The following is a 22346-nucleotide window of genomic DNA, read 5'->3' on the forward strand; positions in this document are numbered from 1 at the left end:
ATATAATGCTGGGTAAGAATAAACATAACCATGACACTTCAAAAATTACACCTGAGCTGTGTGGAACCTGTTACAGCTATGGCATGCTTATGATCAATGCCAGTCCAGTGGGCTTATGATGTGTTTTCATTTTGTTTTCTTGTCTGAAAGGGGATAATGAGGTTTCTTGCAGATGCTTACAGAGACATCCTCACAAGTATGAGAGCAGCATGGGACCAAGCCCAAATCTGGGTTTTTGTTTAATGGAACACAAGGGGGGCAAGACATGGGTTGAGCAGAGATGGGAGTTACCTCCTATTGAGATTAAGTGAGAGTTAACAAGTAGGAAAGTAGGTAGGCCAGAAAAAGCCTTGGAAGTGGAGACAAATAATTTACATTTGGTGGCCAGTATTCAGTGCAACATCTTTTGCTTCTTACACTATAGGCAAAACACGATGACCCAGTCAGACAAAAGTGAGAGCCACCTTCTCTAGTTACGTACAGCACACAAATTGTGTACTGAGGCTCATGAATACACAGCTGTTGTGGCAAATTCCTTCTGATTTCTGGAAAACAAAAGGTAATGTGGGCTAGAAGAAGGCTAATAAGCTTTTGGGAAATACCCTGTGTCTGCTGTACGTCACGTAATCTAAAGTCCCGTACATGGAGTTTGAAATGGCAAATGAGGGTGTTCCATTTGTGGTTGGACAGATACAGATTATCAGATGCATTAATAAATAATATAACTTAAATAAAATTATTTTGACAAGAGATTAATAATTCTATGTGCTGTAATCATGTAGTAAATCACAGTGATACCTGACTTAATCTGATTCCCTTACTGTCACAAAACACGCTACCATAGAGCATTAAGAAGTGAAATATCAGCCAGTAGATGGTGGTGGCTGTTTTGAACAAATTCAGGCATCAGACTGAATTAACAGCCTAGGAGGGAACACATTCACAACAGGGCTAGAGTCAAAAGATTTAAGGAAGATCTTCAAAGTACGTTTCTCCATGAGAACAGGAGAGGAGGAGTGAAAGGCTATTTTTGCCATTTAAAATTTAAGTTGGTGTTTTGAGAGGTTCGGGTTATGAGAGAAAATACAAGACTTTGCATCTGCCACTTTCTGAGGCACGCTAAAGCATTCTATCCCCATCTGCAGGGATTTGGATGAAACAGGTAATTGTGGAAGATCTGCTAATGCCAAGTAAAAATGAACACCAGCAACTTTCTATGTTCTTCAAATTTTCCCAAGGAAAGCTGAACAGCAGAAATGATGGGTTGGACCAACTAGTTCATATACAAGGGATAAGGGAGATTTATTTGATCCAGACCTTTTATAATTGATAAAGCTCCTGCTTCCCTCCAAAACCTAGAAAATCAGAGACATATTAATTTATCTGATTGGAGCTGACTCCTGATATTCCAGACACAAGAGTTCCCTTTAGAGCGGTCGCTATGGAAAGAGTGAAGTTCCTTATAGCTGATGAACAAGAGAACAAATTAAAAGTTAAAGAAAAATATGTTTGAAAGAAGTTACAGAGACATTGTACTTTAAATATTTAAGACAGCCAAGATCAGATACAGACCAAGAGGTGGGTCAAAAGAGAATATAACCCCCTGTTTTTCCAGGCATTCCTTTTCCCCGGTTCCTTTGCTGGCAAGAGTACATTCTCTTCAGCATGGTCCACATCAGACATGTGCCTGCCCCTTATACACATGGACAGCTACTTCACAGCACTATCTGGTCTCTCTCTCTCCATTCAACACCATGGGTTTGTGGAGCATGTTTTTCCAAATTTAAACATCAAGGGCCCTATGTTGTCAGGGCACTGACTAGAATGTAAATGAACTTAATTTGGCTTGGAAATGGAAGTCTGCCAATGTGCATATTTGCAAATGGATACATGGGCAGAACTTTTCTGAGGCAAGTTTCAAACAACAAATTATTGGAAGCCATAGTACAGAAACCATTGCTTAAAACATTCCCTAGCATCCAGAAAAAATGATGAGGATGTTTCTGAAGTAGTTGCCTAATATGAAAGACTGGCTACCAAGGAGCCTCTTAGGGTAGAAATGTTTCTGAGGATATTTATAAGAAGTGCAGAGAGATTTTGAGGTAAATAGAATTCACGCACTTCCCAAATAGACATGCTTTCCTCAAATGAGAAATATAAAATTGTCCAAAATTCCATATCTTGAAAGAGTAGTTTTAAATAGAAAACCATGAGGAAACAAGATACTTTCTTTCAGTTATGAAATTCTATCAAGACTATGAAGATGACACTAAGGACAGAGGTCAGTAAAGGAACATCACCAGGAGAGAAATGGTAACTCCATTGAAGTCGCTGGAAGATTTCCCACTGATCAGAAGGGGGTCTGTGAGAAAGAGGATTTTCTTCACATTCCTGAGTTTACCCAGCATGAGAACAGGAATGGCAAAAGCGTAATGTTGCATGTCCAGATGGATATTCAGAAAGATGTCCTGTTCTGTGCAAATGTGTAGCATTGAAGACAAGCTGCAATTACGAATTCAGAAAAAGAGTAGTCAAACAACTGCTTATAGTTCGAGATGATTTTTTGCTTCCTTAGTATCAGAGACCAGTGAGAACATTGTTTACAATGTCGGCAATTAACGTTGTCCCAGCAGAGTGAGTATATCTTTTTCTACCACTAAAAACTTAGGCAGTCTTTGAATTTGTCACCAGTTCTACATCTTTAAATAATACTTACATATGTGAAGTGCAACCCTGATCTGATGACAAACCCATCCTTCAGTACCCATTTTCCTTCCCAACCAGGTTTCCTTGGCAGCGATGTGAAGAAACTCCTAGTCTGAAGAACCATCTCTTAACGTTTTGTATTCTTAAACCAAACATCCTATAAAAAGGGAATATAAAAGACATCCAGTCTAACATGCAAAGGGTCTGGTAAGCTCCGTTTGGCTGATATTCTACAGATGATTTCAGTCTTCACATAATAGCAAATCTCTCCTAATTGCTCCACTGAGCGACTGTCAGAAGTGAGGAAATGAAACAATGCGCTTTTTATGTCAATTTATATGGCATATTGATTGCTTTTTAGCAATTATGGCAGTAAATGTAAGTAAATACTTTTTTTTGTAATGAACTTTTTTTGGTCAAATTCCTGGCAATTAAAATATTTCATGTTTCTGTTTAAGTATTTGTTGTATTATGAAGTACAATATGTGAGGTTGTTTAATTTATTAGCAAAATAGCAAAAATTAAGACTATAAATTTGTACAACTGTTTGTAGAATTAGCTCCTTTTCTCTGGCCTTCAGACTTCAGATGTTTCATGCAATTATTTTAGGGCTATAAAACATATATTTTCTGCATAGATTTTGGGAGTGACTTAGAATTTGAAATAGTTTAATGGAAGTACAGAAAAAAAGCTTAGAGAAGGTTGAAGTATGGGAGTAGGTGTTGAAAGGAGACACCAAGTTATTTGAAGGCTTGAAAAATGTCTTGCAGTGAAAAACTTAAAATAGAATTGCCTAGCAATGCTTTGATGGAATGTTTTTCAGCTGATAGTATCTATTCATCAAATTGAAACTCTGCTGGAAGGGATCAATTTTCATATTACTGGTTTTGAAATGTTTACGGCAGTTTCAAAGTTGTTAAAACATCCTGTTTCAACATGTTCTAAATTAAAAAAAAAAAAAAACCAATTTAAGTTCTGAAAGCCTTCCTCTCAAAATGTAACCTAACTATGCTAGCCATCTCTAAACTGAGCTGGAAATATTGCAAATGACCCAAAATTGAATTGCTTTTTATTTTTTATTTTATTGCTTTTTTTTTTTTTTTTTATTTCTGATAGATCATCAACATTTTCAAGAGTTCTACTTTTTGCCAGGCTTTGAGAATGGACAAGTATTTTGTCCAGCTTGATTGAAAATTCAGCCGGTTCAATTTATCAAAAAAGTTCCTTCAGTGTATTAATTCTGTATTAATATATTAAATTCACTTACAACCATTTTCTGGCACTGAGGCCAACTCACAAGAGCCTCTCTTCATGCTGTTAAAGTCTATCATCTGCTGAAACAGCAGGGCCACACCCAAACCACCTATTAAGAATGATCATTGGCCTACTCTAATTCCTGATCCATGCCCAGGAATTGGCTGGGAGGGTATGAACTGGCCCAGTTTAAAACCATTCCAGGGACTGGTATAGACACTGGAATTTCAAGTCCTGGGTTTGTTTCCTGGTACAGTTTATTTTATTTATATTTTGTATAGGCATGTCTTATGAAGCATATCATATCTTTTAATCTCTCATACAAAGACATGAAAGAAACAATGACAGTAAGTTAGAACTACAAAAATACAAATCAGAAATACAAATTTGCAACAAAGTGATTAACCATTGAAACAACCTGTAAACTCAGCATCTCTTACTGTCTTCTCTTGCTGTCAAGATAGGACAGTCTGCTGCAGAACACGCACAAGCCAAGTAAAAATTACTGGGCTCACGAAGGATATGAGGGTAAACAGTAGATTAAACCAAATAGCCTAATAATCCCTACTGTGGATAAATTATCTAGAAAAATCATATGCAAAAGTATTGTTTGCTTCTTGTGTATCATTATTATTAGATGTAATTATGCATCCATTCATTTTATGGAAGCATCTTAAATCAGAATTTGCCATATGAATTTCTCATTAAGCTGACATGCATATTCCAAGGGCTACATTTTGACATTTAACCACAGGCAGAAAAGGAGGACATCTTTATCAGGATTGCCAGGAAATGTTCAAGGAGGCATACTTCTGTCCAAGGCAGGGCAGCAGTTTGTGCCAAACTCTTTAAATCAAGAAGCACATCTTCTGCCAATTCCCCCATGACATTGGCCAGGATGTATATGAAGTAAGGTTGAGCAGAACTGTATCTTTCAAATCTCCAGACTACAAAAATTTTCTATTTGCTTTTGCTAATTCCCATGCAGTTTCATGTTGAATGGTCCTTAAGTTTGGTGTTACTGAGAGTTGTATCTGGATACTATATATTAATAAAGAAAACTTTCCCAAATTTCCTTCTGGAATCTTTATCTCTCAAAGGGACCCGTGAGTTACATACTGTTCCAGGGAGCTAATACATACCTAGAGGACTATTTTTCTTCCTGTGATCCTCTAGAAAAAATATGCTAAAATTCTCGTTGTACTTTTCCACTGGTTTGGTTTAGTAGCCTGTAGCCTGGAGCTATGGATACAAAATATTAGCTGTTAAACTGTCAAAACTTGTTGTAACAAGAAGTAGCAGCCATTGTTTGAGGGACATTTAAGCAGGGTTTATTGAATACTTTTAAAGCATACAAAAGGCTCTTTTCAAAAGGAAAGGGATTTTTTAGTTATATTTTATAATATTACATGATACTGGAAAAATCAAACTGAAACATGTCACTTAGAATAAAACTCCTAATTAGAGCTCAACTGGCATTTCTGGTGATCCACCATCTCCTAAAATACAAGTCCGTTCACAGAATTTTGTTGGTATGAAATCTGTCCTCCTATCTTTGGCTGTGCTATTTGATATGCTAACTAGTTGTGGCAGAAAAAGTCAATTACAGGGCAGCAGGGGTAGCTAAGTGTATGGTATGGTCGCTGTACAATTCAGGGCATTATATAGTGTATCCTGAAGCCAGCTGCATTTTCAGAGTGGAATTTCAGATACTGATGTACATGTGTTGTCTTGGTCTAACACAGCCTTGGTCCGGAGCTTAAGATCTAACCCTAGAAATTTCTGATTTATGACAGACTATATCCTATCCCTATTTATGCCACTTAAATGTTAGGTTTTAACATGTTTCTGAAGCAGTTAGCACACAGAGTCAAAAGTCTGGCAAATCCTGAAGAAATTTGTGTATCAGCCTGGTGGTTTAGGACTCGTCTGTCTTCATGTGCACTTACAGAAAATGCTGACTAGTTTAACTTTTTCAGCAACGTGTGTTCCTGATCAGACACCCTTTGACAACAATGGCTAGGTGTATTTGGGACGGTTTGGGTAGTCCCTTAATTCCTGAGAAGTTTGACTGAGTGCGTGGGTAGTGGTACAGATACTGGCCCCTGGCCTGAACAACAATTAATGGAGTATTTGTGAAATAGATATTAGAGAATGATAACATTTTAAAGGTACAGGCTTAGGTATGAAAAAGGAAAAAAACATTAAATAGGACTTTAGAGCTCTACGCAAGATAATGATCAAAATGCTTCTATCGCCTTACCTGTGTCATTTTTAATTTTTTTTCTCTCCCTGTTTGTCTGTCATGATGATCTTTGTTTCTAATTCCTTGCAGACATCTCAGTCAGTCTGTTAGCAGTAGTCGTCAGCTTCTGCGGGCTCGCCCTGCTGGTAGTCTCGCTTTTTGTCTTTTGGAAGTTGTGTTGGCCCTGCTGGAGAAGCAAACCTCTCACTTCCAATGCCAGTAATGTCCCTCAGAGCAACTCCAGTGCTCCTACAGAGGTTTTTGAGACCAGTGAGAAAAAGGAAGTTAAAGAAAATGGGAAACCTACAACAAAGGTACTTGAAGCTGCGTTGAAAATTAGCCACACTTCACCTGATATACCAGCAGAGGTCCAGAACGCACTGAAAGAGCATCTGATCAGACATGCACGCATGCAGAGGCAGATCACTGAGCCCACATCGTCATCAAGGTAAGTCAGGGGCACTCAGGTTTGTTGCACATTTCCTGGGAACAGGTAAAGCCAGAATACTCTGCTGAAAATTTCCACGATCCTGGATTATTCACTGACTTGATAGCAGTTATGGGTGAAACAGCAGTCACGTGAAGGCAAAGCCTCAGTGTCCTTTGAACAGAATATTCTGAAACATACGGTGTACCTTCAGTTACATCATTATTTTAATATATGAAGATCAAATCTACATCTTCTACTACTTTGCAAATACATATGTTGCTACTTTAAGCATTTCCATTTTAGGTTTTGTGTATAGGAAAGTCTATTTCAGTGTTATTTTTTATAGTACTGCAAGTCTAGCTTTTCACAGAGATATTTTTATAGACACAGCAGTTGCTTTTGCAGATGAAAGTTTCCCTCTCCACTAAATAAATGGCAGATTTGTTGTTGATGACACATGTCTTTAAGACGTGGTTTGCCACTTATAAAGGAATTAAAATCCCAGTCTAAGAATGTAGATTCTTACAGACTGATCTTAAAGCAGTACAGATTCTATATAGATCTTTAAATAAATGACAAGCATGTAGTATTCCTGAAGTTACTTCTTTTGTATTAAAGTGGAGGACACAAACTTTTATTTTGTCTTAGGTACTGTTTTATATTAAAAAGTAGTGAAGACATATGCAGTGGCTTATAGTTTCAAACGGGATTTTCTTCAAATACTCTCAGCAAACTTAATGCATGGAAAACAAACAGTGACCTGCAAAGATCACTTTCTACATTAAAAAAAAAAAACATAAAAAACCCACAAAAATAAACAAAGAATGGGAAAATGAAGGCTAAAGGAAGCACCTGAAGTATTGTGTAATGCTGTAAATTAGAATACAAATACTGTATAGGAAGTAGCTTTCCCTCAACAAACCATTTGCTATATGAACACATGCTACCAAAGCAAAAAAAAAAAAAAAACACCTCCCATTCACAATAATTGTTGGAGGCACAAGGTTGGAGAAGACACGTGCTTTCATTGCGGTGGTGAGTGCTGAAGTACTTTTTCCCAGCTATTCCAAAAGCATAGAACAGCCAACAGGCAACCACAGGAGGCTCACAAAAATGAGAGCACTCCAGCCAGGGGAGGTCTAACTGACTTTAGCAGCTGAACCATCTCCTGAATTATGAGACTGTACAGCTGGCTTTAAGCCCCATTGCTCTGGCTATGCCTGGCTCCAGCTACTGTATCCATCTGCTAAGAGAGGGAGCACAGTATCCAAGCCGCTCTGAGGAGCATTTCCAAAATACTGGGATGACAACTTTGAAATTGTAACTGTTATACTAAACACAGAGGGACCAAAACTGATACAGCATAGCATGACAAGGATATTACACAACTCACTATTACCTAATAGTATATTAATTGGAAGAGTTTTATTCCATCATGTACCAACAGGTAAATCTGTAGGTAATCCAACTGTCTGACTTCCTGAACAGACAGAAGAAATAGCTGGCTGGCAAATGGACTTTAATAGTCCCTGTGATACTATAGGGGAAGAAAGACATTCCAGGGACAAGATCCAGAGCTACTTCAGGCTGTAAAAATATTCTCACAGACCTCTAGAATGATTTGGACTGGGATCTAAACACATATAAAATATCTATGAAGTCAAGGACAGTTTTACAAAATTAAAACATGCCATCAATCCTACTCTTTCTGCATATGTTGATAACTTTGTAAGGAAGCTTTTTCTTTTTATCCTTTCTAGATTATCAGGGTTAAATGTCTCCTGAGAGGGACTGTTCCTTTTGCTTTGAGTAACCCCAATTGTCCCACCTTAGCCAATTAATAGCAGGGTGTTTGGAGACATCACGTCCCTTTACAGTTTGCTGAAAAACCCTGCACCCTTGTTACAAAGCATGTTTAGAATGAGATGTGTCTTAAAAACATGGTCCTTTCTGTGTTTGTAAATGCATTTTTTCTATACCCCTGCCTGCTTTAAGGGAGTCTTAACCTTCTGACAGCCCATATTAATTATTGCTGCCAAGAATTTCATGTATGAGATGAAGGCTGGACATTTAGACCAGCTTTCTGGATTACTCCTCCATTGTGTCGCAGAATGTTGGATCACAAAATGACTAAAACCTGACTCTGGTGTCCTTCATTGGGGACCTCTAAATAAATGGGAGCCATTAGCAGACACAGAGGTAGCATAACTTTCTCTTGCACCATCTTTGATGCAGCACAGCTTCATTGTACTCAGGAGTCCTGAGTGATCCAAATGCACCATCTCCTAAATGTATTCCATTGACAAAGGATCTGAGAGAAATGTTTGCTGTCTGAATTGTCTGCTCTACACTGATCTCACCTGAGCTGTGGCAAATAAAAGGGTCTTAACCAGTTCTTGATAGGTTCATGCAGACATCAGCTCTTAATAAAAGAAATAGAATTACATTAAGTCATTGTAATTGAAGCATAAGAAGCCATTCAGAGCAATAATAAAAAATGAACAATTTATAGATTGTACATTTAACAGGGAGACATGTTAGTGTAGGGAAATGATGCATTTCTGCTTAATTAGAACTATATCGTTTTCATAGTTCCCAATAATATGAAAAGACCTGCATTTTAAGAAAAAACTCTTTAGTCCTTGATCCCAATTAACCAGTAAACTACCGTAGAAGTCCTGCATCAGTGGAGTTCATTTACAAACATTTTTGCTGTGTGTTTTTGAGAACCACTCTTCCCAGTACTTTGTGAAAGTATTCAGTAATATAGTTTATTGCTTCTATGATATTCCTTTCTTCAAATGTTCACCTGTATTTTCAAAGGACATGCTTTTTGCTCTTTAGCATTAGGTGGGAGAGGAGCTTGTCATTCAGCTCTTTAAAGAGTAAGTCGGTTCCCAAGAGGCACAAAGGCAAAAGTGGAATGCTTGGGAATATTAAGCTTAAATAAAAACAAGTAGGTCTGTTGACTTTAGTGACTGCAAGGAGGAGACAGCAGCCTCTCTTCTGTTTAAATACCACAAGTGCTGGTGTCCATTCCTGGATTTGTCCCAAAAGGTTGGTCCAATGTCATCTGGGAAAGCTCGACCAGAGCCACCCCTCATAAATCTCAAGTCTCATCATAAATCAGTGTCCCATCCTTCTCTTTTGTTGTACATGTGGCAGTCTTACTGAGTTAGAAATCAGCTTCATACGATCGTTATTCCTATGCAAGCACAATTTTATATTAAACATTTACATACAGATTTACTGTCACACAAAATGTATTTGTTCTAAGTTATGAAAGGCATGTCTTATAGGAGTGCTATGTGTAAGAGCCAGTAGAGGTTGAAGTACCTGGATTTGCACATTAGTAGCTTCCCAGCATTTTCACAAGCTGGTTGCCTGACATTCTTGTACTTCATTATCACAGTCATTAATTCCTTTGTTATTGCAGAACAAAGGAAGATAAATATGTTGCTATGGCAACAATGAAGCATCTTAATAATTAACAGACCAATTAGCTATCTTGGTGAAATGCTGTGACTCAGAACAGATACTAGGCACTAGGTAATTAGGACTTTGGCTTACCAGAGCAAAAGCGCTGCTGATTCCCACAGGGAACAGCCATACAGCTGCACTGCTTTACTTAGTGACATCTCACAACAATGACTACGTTCACTAGAGGATCTTACGTGCATAAAGTTTTAAACTTTGAAAGATGGTTGGTACTTTAGAAATCATAGATTTGGGTTTTTATATGTTACTTTTACAAGTATTAACCCAGATCTTCATGTATGCAAGAGAAGTCAAGGAAAAGATAATTTGCCAGTTACCTCTTTACACTAAAACTGGAAATGCCATACAGTCAGCTTCACTGTTTCCCCTGGATAGGCAGTTTTCTCCACTGCTTGTCTATGGCAGGGTTTAAGGATGATTATCTGGGCATCTCAGCACTACAGCTGCAAGTGTGAGGAGCCCTCAGGAAGGCCTACTTGTACAGGTTTCATTAGCATAGATAGAAGTAGCAGTAACACAGGTCTTCCTGGACTTCATTATGAGTCAAAGATACTAGAGAGCTACTGCCCGAATTACTGCATGTCCAAACATTTATTGCCGCTACATTTTGGGTGGAGTTCAGTTCCTTCCCTGTGCTTAGCACTGCTAGGAAGCTTGACTTCTCGGAGGACAAAGGCACAAGGACAGCCCTGAAACTCCCTGAGGGCAATATTGTACTTGTCTTACTGGTTAGGGCCTTTCCACTCCTCATTCCATTCCAATGTGGACATCGTATACTACGAATTCAGGAAGTTTTATCATTTAAGAGAAAAGAAAGTCTTTCAACTTGTCTGTCTGTAAAAAAAGAAAGGTGGAATGTGTTATGAAAGGAGTGTATTGTTCATCTAAATTTAAGATCAAAACACCTGGATTTTTTGGAGCTACTTCAAATCTAGACTATGAAGTTCTCCCTCCCCTATTGTTGTGTTATATTAGGGCTGCTCCCTGTACCTAGCAGTACTGAAACAGGCGAGAGGGGAAACATTCTTGTCTATTATTTAATGGCTGCAGATAACCCTCTTATATCTCTGCTCAGCTGAACCGCGGTAGTTTTGTGCTTCATGCCTTCTGCAACCACTTCACTTGCAGCAAAAATACAAATAATATCTATGAAATGAGTCCTGGTTGCTTTCAAATGGACGATTTGCATTTCTGATTTAAAGAAAGAAACACACAGCTGTGACACCTCTTGTTTTCAGAACACAACACCACAGGGAAACCAAGCAATAAGGCAAGGCTGCATTTGGCATTAATAAGCAATTGATTGCAAAAAGCAGAGGAAATTCTGACAATTAAATTGTTTTTTAATGGCAACTAAGTATGTTCACAGGAGGAGGTAGTGAGCTTTTCCAGTACAGATTGTTGGGGTAGTGAAGTACCAAGGAAATGTGAAAATGTCCAAAAAATAAAGTGGACAGTGTGATCATAATGGTATCTGCTGATGATTAATTCTGTGAAGCTTTTTGACCAGTGTTTTTATACTACTGTAAGGCTGTATGGCATGCCAGGGGTTTGATTTCACTCTAAGTAGGAAAGGCACAAATTTCCATTGATGTTTGTGAGCCCATAAATACATACACTTATGCAACACTGTATTCAGAATTACAAGGATTTAAACATACTGTTTCTTGCTAGGAGTACAGGAATCAGCTTTCTAATACACTACACAGCAGAGTGTGAGAACAGAAGGAAAAAAAACTATCACAGAAAAATGTTGACCAAAACTTTGAGATGTATTGCAGCCAGAACAAAACATTCCCAGTGTGATTGGAGAAGGCAGCCTGTACCTCAGTGTAGCAAATACCAAGCAGGTGTATATAAAATGTTGCAGGATGGCAAAGCACTATGCTGAAAACCTCCAGGCATAGCTCTGCATGGCCTTTTCAGGTGCCTTTCACAGTGATCAGTGTGAACCTTAGTAAATACTTAATTGGAAAACCACCACAGAGTGCCTCCAAAAACTGGGAAGTACTGATGACAATTCTGCAAGTGAATGTTTTTCTGCCTGACTGTACTTTACTCAGACCCTAGCATAGCGGGATCAAGCAATGTTGGAACTGTCAACTTGTTCTGTGAAAACCTGAATTCAGTTTCAGCTGCATAGCCTGAAAACAAGGTTATAAATACATGTGTTGCCAGGACACTGGGTGGCTCTCAGGCCAAGATGTTCATTCTGAATGATCATTTCCTCTCAATGATGTTTTAACACTTGCAAAACATTTGGGGGGGGGGGGGGGGTATATTAAAATTATTTTAAAGAGAGGAACCCTTACTAATTTGGTCTTCTTGTATTTTCTACTTAGTAATAGCCAGGTCTTTTCCCAGAGATAACCATGGCTCGTTTTGTGTGTGTGTGTGTGTATGTGTGCAGGCACAACTCTTTCAGGAGGCACTTGCCAAGGCAGATGCAAGTGTCCAGTGTTGATTTTAACATGGGGACAGATCCGATTTTGCAAAGGGGAGAGACAACAACCAGCATTGGGAGAATAAAACCAGAACTCTACAAACAGAAGTCTGTGGATTCTGATGGGCAACAAGAAGACGTGAAAACATGTGGAAAACTTAACTTCACTCTCCGGTATGATTATGAGAATGAACTTCTGGCTGTCACAATTGTCAAAGCCTTAGATCTGCCTGCTAAAGACTTCACAGGAACATCCGACCCCTACGTTAAGATTTATCTGCTTCCAGATAGGAAAAAGAAGTTTCAGACACGAGTTCACAGAAAGACATTAAATCCTGTCTTTGATGAAACCTTTCAGTTTCCTGTAGCCTATGATCAACTCAGCAACAGGAAATTGCATTTCAGTGTTTATGATTTTGACAGATTTTCTAGACATGACATGATTGGGGAAGTTATTCTTGATAACCTTTTTGAAGTCTCAGATCTCTCCAGGGAAGCCAATGTATGGAAAGACATCCACTGTGCCACCACAGTAAGTAATGTGTTCCAAAAGCATTAATGTGATATTTTCATTTCTCTTTTTGTAGTTTGTGGCAAAGCATCCTGTTTATCAACAGAGTCTGAAAGAAAAAGAGAAAGTTGTCAATATTTTCCTTTAAGCATAGAGAATAAGATGCTTAGGCAGCTATAAAATTTAATTACTAAAAAATCTTATGGGAACATACTGTCACCCTTATGGCTCACTGTGCAAATATAAATTAGGTTTATTAATTAAATAGTGCATCATGAAAGTCACTGCTTAACAAGAATGATTTACATTTTCTGGTTAGCAAAATACCCTGTCCTTCAAAATGACCATCTATTAAGGAGCAGAGCCCGTCCTGCTCTTGTTAGCAGATTTCCATAGGTTGGGAATCTTGTGAAGGAAGAGAGAGAGGCTAAAAATGGTTAAAGTCTAAAATGTTCTTTGCTGGCTGCACTGTGCTGAGGGTCCCCAGTAGATGTATCTGTGTTGCTGCTGGTTACTGGCAAAACTCAAGAGGCATAAGCAAGTAGAGGTAGGAAATAGAAATTATTTGTTTATTGTTGCAAGCAAGAAAAGGAGGCCCGTGCATGGATGACAGGATGGATGACAGACTACCAGCAGGAAAAAAACCAGTCTCCAAACATTTTCTTTATTAACCTTGAAATCCAAACTCATCTTCTCTGGCTGGAATTTGAGGGGGAAAAAAAATTAAATGGTGGGGTGTGGGATGTTTCTTTTGTTTTGGTTTTCTTTTTTTTAACTACTATGCTATTTATATAGAAGTTTTCCCATCCCTTGTTCTCTGGAGATATCCAAAACAGCCTGAGTCATCCCTGGGTTTGAGCATGGGCTGGACTTCCACAGCAGGGATGAACAGAGGACAGAGCAGTACTAGACACTGCTTCAGTGACAGAAGCTTCATACCATCCCTTCAATAGAGCTGGAAACTTCACATGCCTCTTTCCCCAAATGTTCTAATGCTGTTCATACCTGCTAGACAGGAAAGTCTAGGTCTGCATGACTAAAAGGATGAAGAGGACTGGTATTTCCTCACCAGTTTGAGCATGAGCACTGTGTTTCCTAAGAAAGGAGAAATATTAGGGAGCAGAGCATAGTGGAGACAGTTTTTGAATCTGAATTCACAAAAACAGCTGTTTATTATAACTGCTGGGTCTACCAAACTGGTCTGAACAGCCCTCGGCACACCTCCAGAAAACCACATCTGTGTATGCTTAGTTTGATCAAGCTCAGATTTCAGGTAAATTTAAGAACTGTGTTCTCAAGCTTAAAATTGAATCTGTGTTTAAGGTCTTGGAATAATAGCACAGTAACAATTTTTAAATTTCTTCTAGCTTTGATATTATCTTTAATACTTTAGTAACGATTTAAATGCTCACTGGTCCTTTGCAACAGGCATGTGAGTGAGATTTTTAGCTGATAACTAGAATGGTTTCAGCAAATTAGAATCCCTGGACTGTTCATCACTGGTTTTGAGCAGATTGAAATGCCATACCAAATTACGCAGTTGGGAGAGATACTAATACACATCTGGATGAAGATGATTGCTAATCTTTGTGCTGAGTTCTAATTCAAGTTTCTTCTTCACTAACGGTTAGTACATGCAGTTATAGTGCTTAATTCACTATGCTGGTGTTTTACTATGCATGAGGTTTAAGAGAAAGCATGAAGTTTTTGGATTTCAGCCTTTCAGCCAGTATAGTTTGCAGTATTCTGTGTGTATTAATAAGTAAGTTGTCTCCACTTAAACCATTAACAATAAATGCATAAAACTGAGATATCTTCTGGTATTGGGTGACCACATCAGCTTTCACAAGCCTTACACTATTCTCAGAAAATTTTGTAAGAAACTGATTGAACTGATTTGTCCTGGCAAAATGAAACCCTCCTATAAGATGTCCTGTTACTATATGTGCAATGTGCTGCTTTGTGTTTTACTTCAGCTGTTTCATGTAGATTAAAATTGGTTAGTAATAAAGGTTTCTAGTTCTGCCATTTCAGAAACTGTAAGATGAGGGAGCCAATCCTGCACAGGAATAAACAGTGCATAAGATGTTAATCAATGGGGAATTATAGTCTTAAGCACCAGATCTAAAGTTTACCAAAGTCATAAACTAGCAGTTAAATAACTAATGTTTGCCAGAGCCAATTGGACTTGAATTAAGCCTTGAAAAAAAGACCCAGCTGGTTCTACAATTAGTGAAAAATAGCTGTATTCCAGGCAAGCACACTTTGGTGTTCATAAAGAATCTTTAAAAAACAAACTTGCTGTCTCAGTGGGAAGGTCCTTACTTACACAGTAGAGCATAGGAACCAAGATGCCATTCTGCAAATATATTTCTCTCATGCTTTTTCCTTCTTCACCTCTGCTCTGTTTTGCTGTATGTAATGTGAAGTTTTTCAGCCTTTTGTTCAGACGTGCTTCCTACACCCAGTGGTTTGCTCATGCTGTTGCTAAATGATAGATGGTGGGAAATGGCAGAAGTGATAGATCAAAAGGTTGGTCCAAAACTTAAAAAACACAGCAGAAGTAGCCTCTCCTCAGCTTTGAGTCTTTTACATCTCTTCCACAGTCAAGAATTTTCTGTTCAGAAGGTAGGGTGAGGGTAAAAATCATTCCTATTACCTGCTTGGAAAGAACTCGGTTTTTTGACCCAAGGCTCTGCAGTCTCAGAGTTGAACACCTGCTAGACAGTTTTAACAAGGAAATGAACTGCCACATTTTATCAGTGAAGGAAGTTACCACAGGAGATGGGGAGATTCTCTGCTATGCAAAGACTCTCTGTCAGTAGTTAACATAATTTTTAAAAGATTTGCTTGCACATCCATAAAGCGATTTTTATTTGGTACAGGAAATACACAGTCTGCAGAAAATCAGACTGGATGGCTGCACTGAGTCCTTTTGGCCATAAAACCAATGACTCTGTGGGAATCCACAGTTTTAGTACTTTTTTTTTCTCATAATAGTAATTTGAAACTATTTTATACGAGTGCAGGATTGGCCTCTCCACTTGCTCATTTTTATTATGATTTTCAACTGTTGATATTTATTCATCTTTTGTAGTTTGTATTTTGTTCCTTTAATTTTTCATTCGTATCATTGTTTCTCTGTTATATGTTATATTGAAAACCTGCAGCTATTGTATAATATGTAGCATGTACCTGTTGTAAGTGCTAAAGCATTTTCATTTCTTAATGTTAAATTACGAAGGTAAATTTGGTGTAAAATCAGTTGTGGAAAAGAAGTATCCTAGATATCTGATGATATTAATACCCCCAAATTTTGCTTATACATGAGTGATTGAATTTTCAATAAATAAGCCATCATTTGCTTCTGTTCGTTTGATTAATTAAAAAAAAATAAAAACTCAAGAGGCAGCTTTGGACTACCTGTGAATGCTGTTCAGTATATCGGAATACTGTAATTCTTAATACACTTTAGGAAATTAATTCATAACATCAGAGGCAAACAAATAATATCAAATGGATTGTTTAGTCAACATATCTAGCTTCTGGTTTTGAAAAGTGCTTGTGAGTTTTGCATATATTTCTGAGGTTTTGTTACTATTAAAATATACCGCATACTTAAAAAAAAGAAAACTCATTTATTGGAATTGCTAACAAGCACTTAAATGCAAATATTAAGTGTTGTAAAATTGTTTAGGCAAAAAGACCACCTCTTGTGATCTAACGCTTTCTGGATGTAATAGTTTATTAATTTCCTATTATACTTTTTAAAATGATTGATTGCTTTGGAAATCTCTTGCTCTAACATCATTGCCTAAAATTTGGCAAGTGACTGTCAGAAACATTTTCTTTCCAAAGGTGTTCTGTGAACTCTGTTAGTGTAACCAATTCTAGGAAACTATGCAACTGGAAAAAAAAAATAGGGCTCAGAATACAGAGGAAAGCCATTTCCAGCACAGTGGTAGTCTCTTGGGAATGCTAGTCATGGAGCAGTCATATATTTGTAGCCTTTTGAATTATCTCCTGTAGACGGATGGAACTTGATTGTTGTTTAGTTTCCCAACACCAGGCATTTCAGTGCTGCAGTTTTCTCATTTGTGAAGTGGGATATAAAAGAAGGTTTTGTAAGGACACAGACTTCATGTGATGCACATGATGCGTGATTGCTGCACTTGGAATAGCATTGCTGGAAAAGCATTGCTGGAAAATACGGAAGTGCTTAAATACCTTTTTTTAATAAATGGGACAGTAACATTTGTCTCAGTAGATCTATCTCGAACACTTGCCGGAGTAGGATGTCACCCAGGTAATCCTGCTAGCTGTTGGCCTCTGTTATGGAAAGAGATTCTTCTGACTTCCTGATCAAACAAGAATGAAGCCCACCTCTGCAGTTCACCCACTGCAGTTGCCGGCATTAGCTTTGCTTAGTTTTCTCCATAGTTCACTATTTTGTAAGTAAGTGGACAAAAACTGGCATATTAGACCTCACTCTGAGTCAGGCAATAGTGGTATAGAGCTGACACAGATTTGTCTTATGGTAGTCAAACTTTGAGGCCACATTATAAGGATCGTCCTATTTCTTAGTGTTCAAAGAGCTGCACTATCAGGAAATGTTTTCTCACCAGCAATGTAGGGGACTATGCTCTACAATTAGCCATCCTCATCAGAATGGACTCAGCCTGTTAGTGTTTCTGGAAACGTACATAAAAGCTTTAACACAGTGTTAAACGCATGTGAAAGAGTAAAGGTTTGTCAATATAGAAACATTTATCATCTCTATAATGGGAATAGCCCCTTTAAAGCCAAAAATAGCTGGCTCTTGTCATTTCTAATCAGGGCCTGTGACATAAATGATTCACGTGATCACCTGCTGCTGAGTACATGAGCGAATACCCTGGGTCAGTCTTTACAGGAAACCTGTTGAGATTTTTCATTTAAGTTTGGGACGGCTTTAGTTCTGGGGGATAACTAGAAGATGATGGAGAAAGGGTGGGTTTCTGTCCAGTTACTGAAAGCAGGGAAGGTTTCTATTATTATTGAATGTTTCTTTTCATTTGAAACAATAAATTATTTGAATAGTCTGCTTTTCTAGAAGCAAACTGCTACTTTCAGTCTACCTTAAAAAGTAAGACATATTAGATGAATGAAGAATATGGTTTCCTCAAGCAAAGTTAATTATCTCTGCGTCCAGGTGGTACCATGGTAGCTATGCTGAGGTGCACGTCATGACGGATTTGCTGTGCCCTAAGTGGCCTCTGAGTTTCTCACTGCAAATAGTCTCTTTGCAGTCAATGCATTGCTGCTATGGAAGAGCATCTTTGTGTTGGAAGCCGCGTGCATTTTGTTTCGTTCACGTGCGGGTAGATGCCATGATTAGTTCACAGAATTACGTCTGTTCTCAGCTCTTCTGAAGCAGGAATGGGCTTCCTTGCTGCCTGGCAAGATGCTACTACACCCCTGGAGCACAAGACAGATGGTTATGTACAGAGGGAGTGACAAAAGAAGCACCCAGGAGGCTTCCTGGGGAGCTATTGAGAGCATTCAGCCTGCTGGACCCAGCATGTATCTCAGGGAGTCCTCTCTTTGCAATCAGGACTGTAATCAGCAGCTGCACTTACCCAGAGCAATCAGGATGTCAGGCTAAAACAAGCATTAGGCCTCCACAAGCAGAAGACACAGTCATTATAGAGCAACAGGCCCCACTGCTTCCATACTGTCTTCCACAGAGGCAAGAACAAACACAAACCTCATTGATTCATTTCCCAGGATAACAGTTCAATTAATAAGTGGTGCTGGGAGGAAGAAAAAGAGCTGGATTTGATATGCAAACAATGACAGGAGAGGAAAATAAATATTAGCTGTGAGGACAAGGTTTCCAAAGTAAAATTCCCTTGAGAGGCGGCAGAATTAGCTCTCCAGTTCAAGCTTCACCTAACTTTTGACAATTTCTGTGATGGCATAAATGCCATCAAATTCTAAATGCATAGATGAGAAAACAGACAGACTGGTAGATTTCTGTACTGCTCTTTCCTATCATTCTTTTAACTCTTAATCTATACCTCAAAACCATAAAGGTCTGCATACATTCTTAACTAAGTGTCTGAGGGGACAGGTTTCTCTCTTCTTTACATTCAACCCCCAACATTTATCATTATGTTTTATTTTATCCCTGATTCTTGAAGCTTGAGGTCAGTAGTTTTTATTGGAAAGCAGGAATATACATATAAAATATGTTTCTAAACAGAACAAGAAAAAGAGAAACAGATAAATCTGTCCTTTGGGGGAATTATCTTCCTGTGTATTCAAGTAATCCAAAGGTCTAATTCTGCCAATTTTTTTTATAATTTGCATACTATACAGAAAAGGAATTTTCAGTGTGACTAAAGGAAGCAGCTGAAAGTCTGGGAATGTAAATGCCTGAATAACTTCTTTGATATCTAGAAAAGTATTTTTACTTAGTGCAGATGCTTACTCAAAATACAGCAGGAAAATGAAGAGAAAAAAATTTGCAAACCACTTGTTTAGGAATGAAGCACAAAATAAATTCATGCCACCATTTGTATTTTCACTATGCTATTCTCACATGCAATCTTTAAAACATCATTTAAATTGCAATTAATAGGAAAGTAGTTCTGGATATTAAATTTGAGATAAAGAATTAGAATTATTAATTGCTGTACATTATGATAATCTGAATGATAATGAAAGTAACAACAAAGATATTTTCTAGGGAATTCCATTTCTAATGCAGTATTAATTGTGCAAATACTTGTCATGTTAACCATGGCAATTAATGACACTCCAGTAACGATGAAAGTGTATATACATTTACATAGCTTATTGTAAGAATCTATAGTGAGTTGTTCTTTTAAGACTTTGTTTGAATTGCAAAACTTCAAAAACCAAGGGAAAAGACAAGAAACAGCCATCAGTAAAAAAATGGCCTAGAGTTCATTTGTGATCAAAAAAATGATGCAAAAATGACACCTCATTTCACATATCAGTTCCCTATAAGCTTTTCACTCCTGCTGGCATATGAAACCAGTGAAGATCATGGAATATAGGAGGGAGATTACACAAGTTCTTACACTGTCAGTAAATAATTTTTCCTCATTCAGTTTAGGATTATGAGTGGTGATATGTGAGAAGAAACTACCCTGAACATGGAAAGATCTCTGCCTAACTTCCTTACTGAATTTGTGGAGGTTCCTAGCAAAAAGTTGTCTCTTCAATTGAATTTAATGGAAACAACTGGGAAAATTAAAAGGAGTAAGAAACAGCAAAGCTTTCTCTGGCAACAGTGGTTCTAAAAACTTGATCAGATTAATCGATGCTTCAAACTTCTCTTCACACCCCTCCACTGTTTATCCATATTGTGAGTAGGGAGCCCAGCCTCTGTAGAAATGCTGCTACTTCTTCTACAGGCGTAAGTGTGAAAATGAGAGCTCTGGTGTCCAGTGGGTCAGATAACAAAAATAGTAGAATAAGGACCACTTTTTCATCTGACTTTGCCAACCCCTGGACAGATTTCCCAAGAGCCCATAAAGCAGGGAATGTGGACAGATCCTTGGTAACCTCATGTAAAAAATGATTAGCACATCTATTTAGGTGTGATTGCTTATGTGGGATGAGAATTACACTGTTTGAAGAAGCTGTATTCTTTAGTGTAGCTAAAAAACCACAAGTTCCTCTGAATAGCTGACATACACATTTGAGATTGATGTTTTCTTTGTTTTATTTTGTTCTAGCATTGCCACACCAGAAAATGGATTAGATAGTGAGGTAAACTGGGAGCCATCAAAATAACTGAAGCTGGTATAGTGCTTACCACCATTCCAGTTCCTTAGTTCTGTATGAGGGCTTGTGTACACAAAAGGGAAATAAATGAAGAAGAGATGCAGTACCAACAAATGCTTCCTTTTGCATTAGTGCAGCTGTGCTCAATGCTGTTTTTTCTGTACCTGCTATTGGAAGTCGGTGGGGAGGAATCATTACAAGCATCTATAAAGCTACCTGTTAATTGAAATCTAAGTTTAATTTAAGAAGAAAAAGAAAAACTCAAAATAGGCCTAGGAAAGAGATAAAATTTCATGGGAGTTTCCTAAGTAATGTGCAATTCCAGTTGAATATATGATACATATATGACAATCTGAAGCATAGTTAAAAATTTGCATGAATGGCAACCACTGGGTCCAGGCTTGTGTCTTCCGAGTCGTGTTTTATTTGAAGTGGACTGTAATGCAGACGTGATTATTGAGGACAGTCTGTGCCTTGGCTTCCTCAGATTTGTTTGTGCTGAAGGGTTTCTGTCAGATGAGTTGTGTGAACTTAATTACCTAGTGTATTATAAGGTGAGAGAAATATGAATTTTCTAGAGCACTGGGATTCTGAAGTAATATAAACCCTATTTTTAAATCTCAGTTAAAATCAATAATACCTAAGGATCCATGGTATTTAAAAATATTAACTCATGATGATCAATGTGGTAGACAAAGACTGCCATGAGAAGTTTAAATGGTGAGCCTTACTTTGTTCATTATCTAGGTCTGAACCAGTGTTTTTAGCCCCAAATTCATGAACCTGTAGTGCTCAAGTTAACAAAAGGGGGGGAGTAGGAATGGTCGTATTCCAGACATTTTACCCAATGCCCAGTCTCTGATGGTATCATATATATATATGCATAATTTTAATCTTAATCCTTCAAAAGAACATTTAAAATTTTGTAAATCTTGGGCTTCACCCTGTATGATGGAGTTCCAAAGAATATTTATTTTAATGATGCATTTTAATATTTAATCCCCAGTTGCCCTATGACTTTTGGAGCTCCTAGTAGAATGTACGCAGTTCACCCAAGTATGAAGAAAGACCACCAGTCTTGACAGATACTCAGAGTAGAAACTGAGTAAAAGTCCTAGGACTTTCTATTCCTTACTAACAAAAAAGACACTGTCTACCAAACATCAGATGGAACAACTAGTACCAAATTAAATTAAAAAGATAAAATCATGAGAGTTGTTTCAAAGGATTCTGAAAGGACTTGTATTTGAACTTGATCTGAAGACCATAGGAACTCCTAGTCTGTGGTGGCAATCTAGGACAGCCAGTTCTCTCCACCAGGAGAAGAGTTAAATGGTGTCTATGGACTAGTGCAGGGTAACTACTAATTTTATTTCTAGCCCCTTGATCTTACAATGCATGACTTATAAATGTCTTTGATATAGACAAGAGTGTTTATTTTAAATAATATCTATTCTAAGTC

General features: G+C 37.9%; 1 protein-coding gene across 1 annotated transcript in view; it reads left to right on the top strand.

Annotated features, from left to right (window-relative positions):
- Positions 1-22346, top strand: part of SYT10 (synaptotagmin 10) — a 35024-nt gene that overhangs the window by 6458 nt on the left and 6220 nt on the right. The window contains exons 2-3 of the mRNA XM_059816792.1: positions 6296-6653; positions 12544-13108. Coding sequence (XP_059672775.1) covers positions 6296-6653; positions 12544-13108 — 923 coding nt within the window. The remainder of the gene's footprint in view (positions 1-6295; positions 6654-12543; positions 13109-22346) is intronic.

The sequence above is a fragment of the Gavia stellata genome, chromosome 4 (genome assembly GCF_030936135.1).
Source record: "Gavia stellata isolate bGavSte3 chromosome 4, bGavSte3.hap2, whole genome shotgun sequence".
Classification (NCBI taxonomy): domain Eukaryota; kingdom Metazoa; phylum Chordata; class Aves; order Gaviiformes; family Gaviidae; genus Gavia; species Gavia stellata.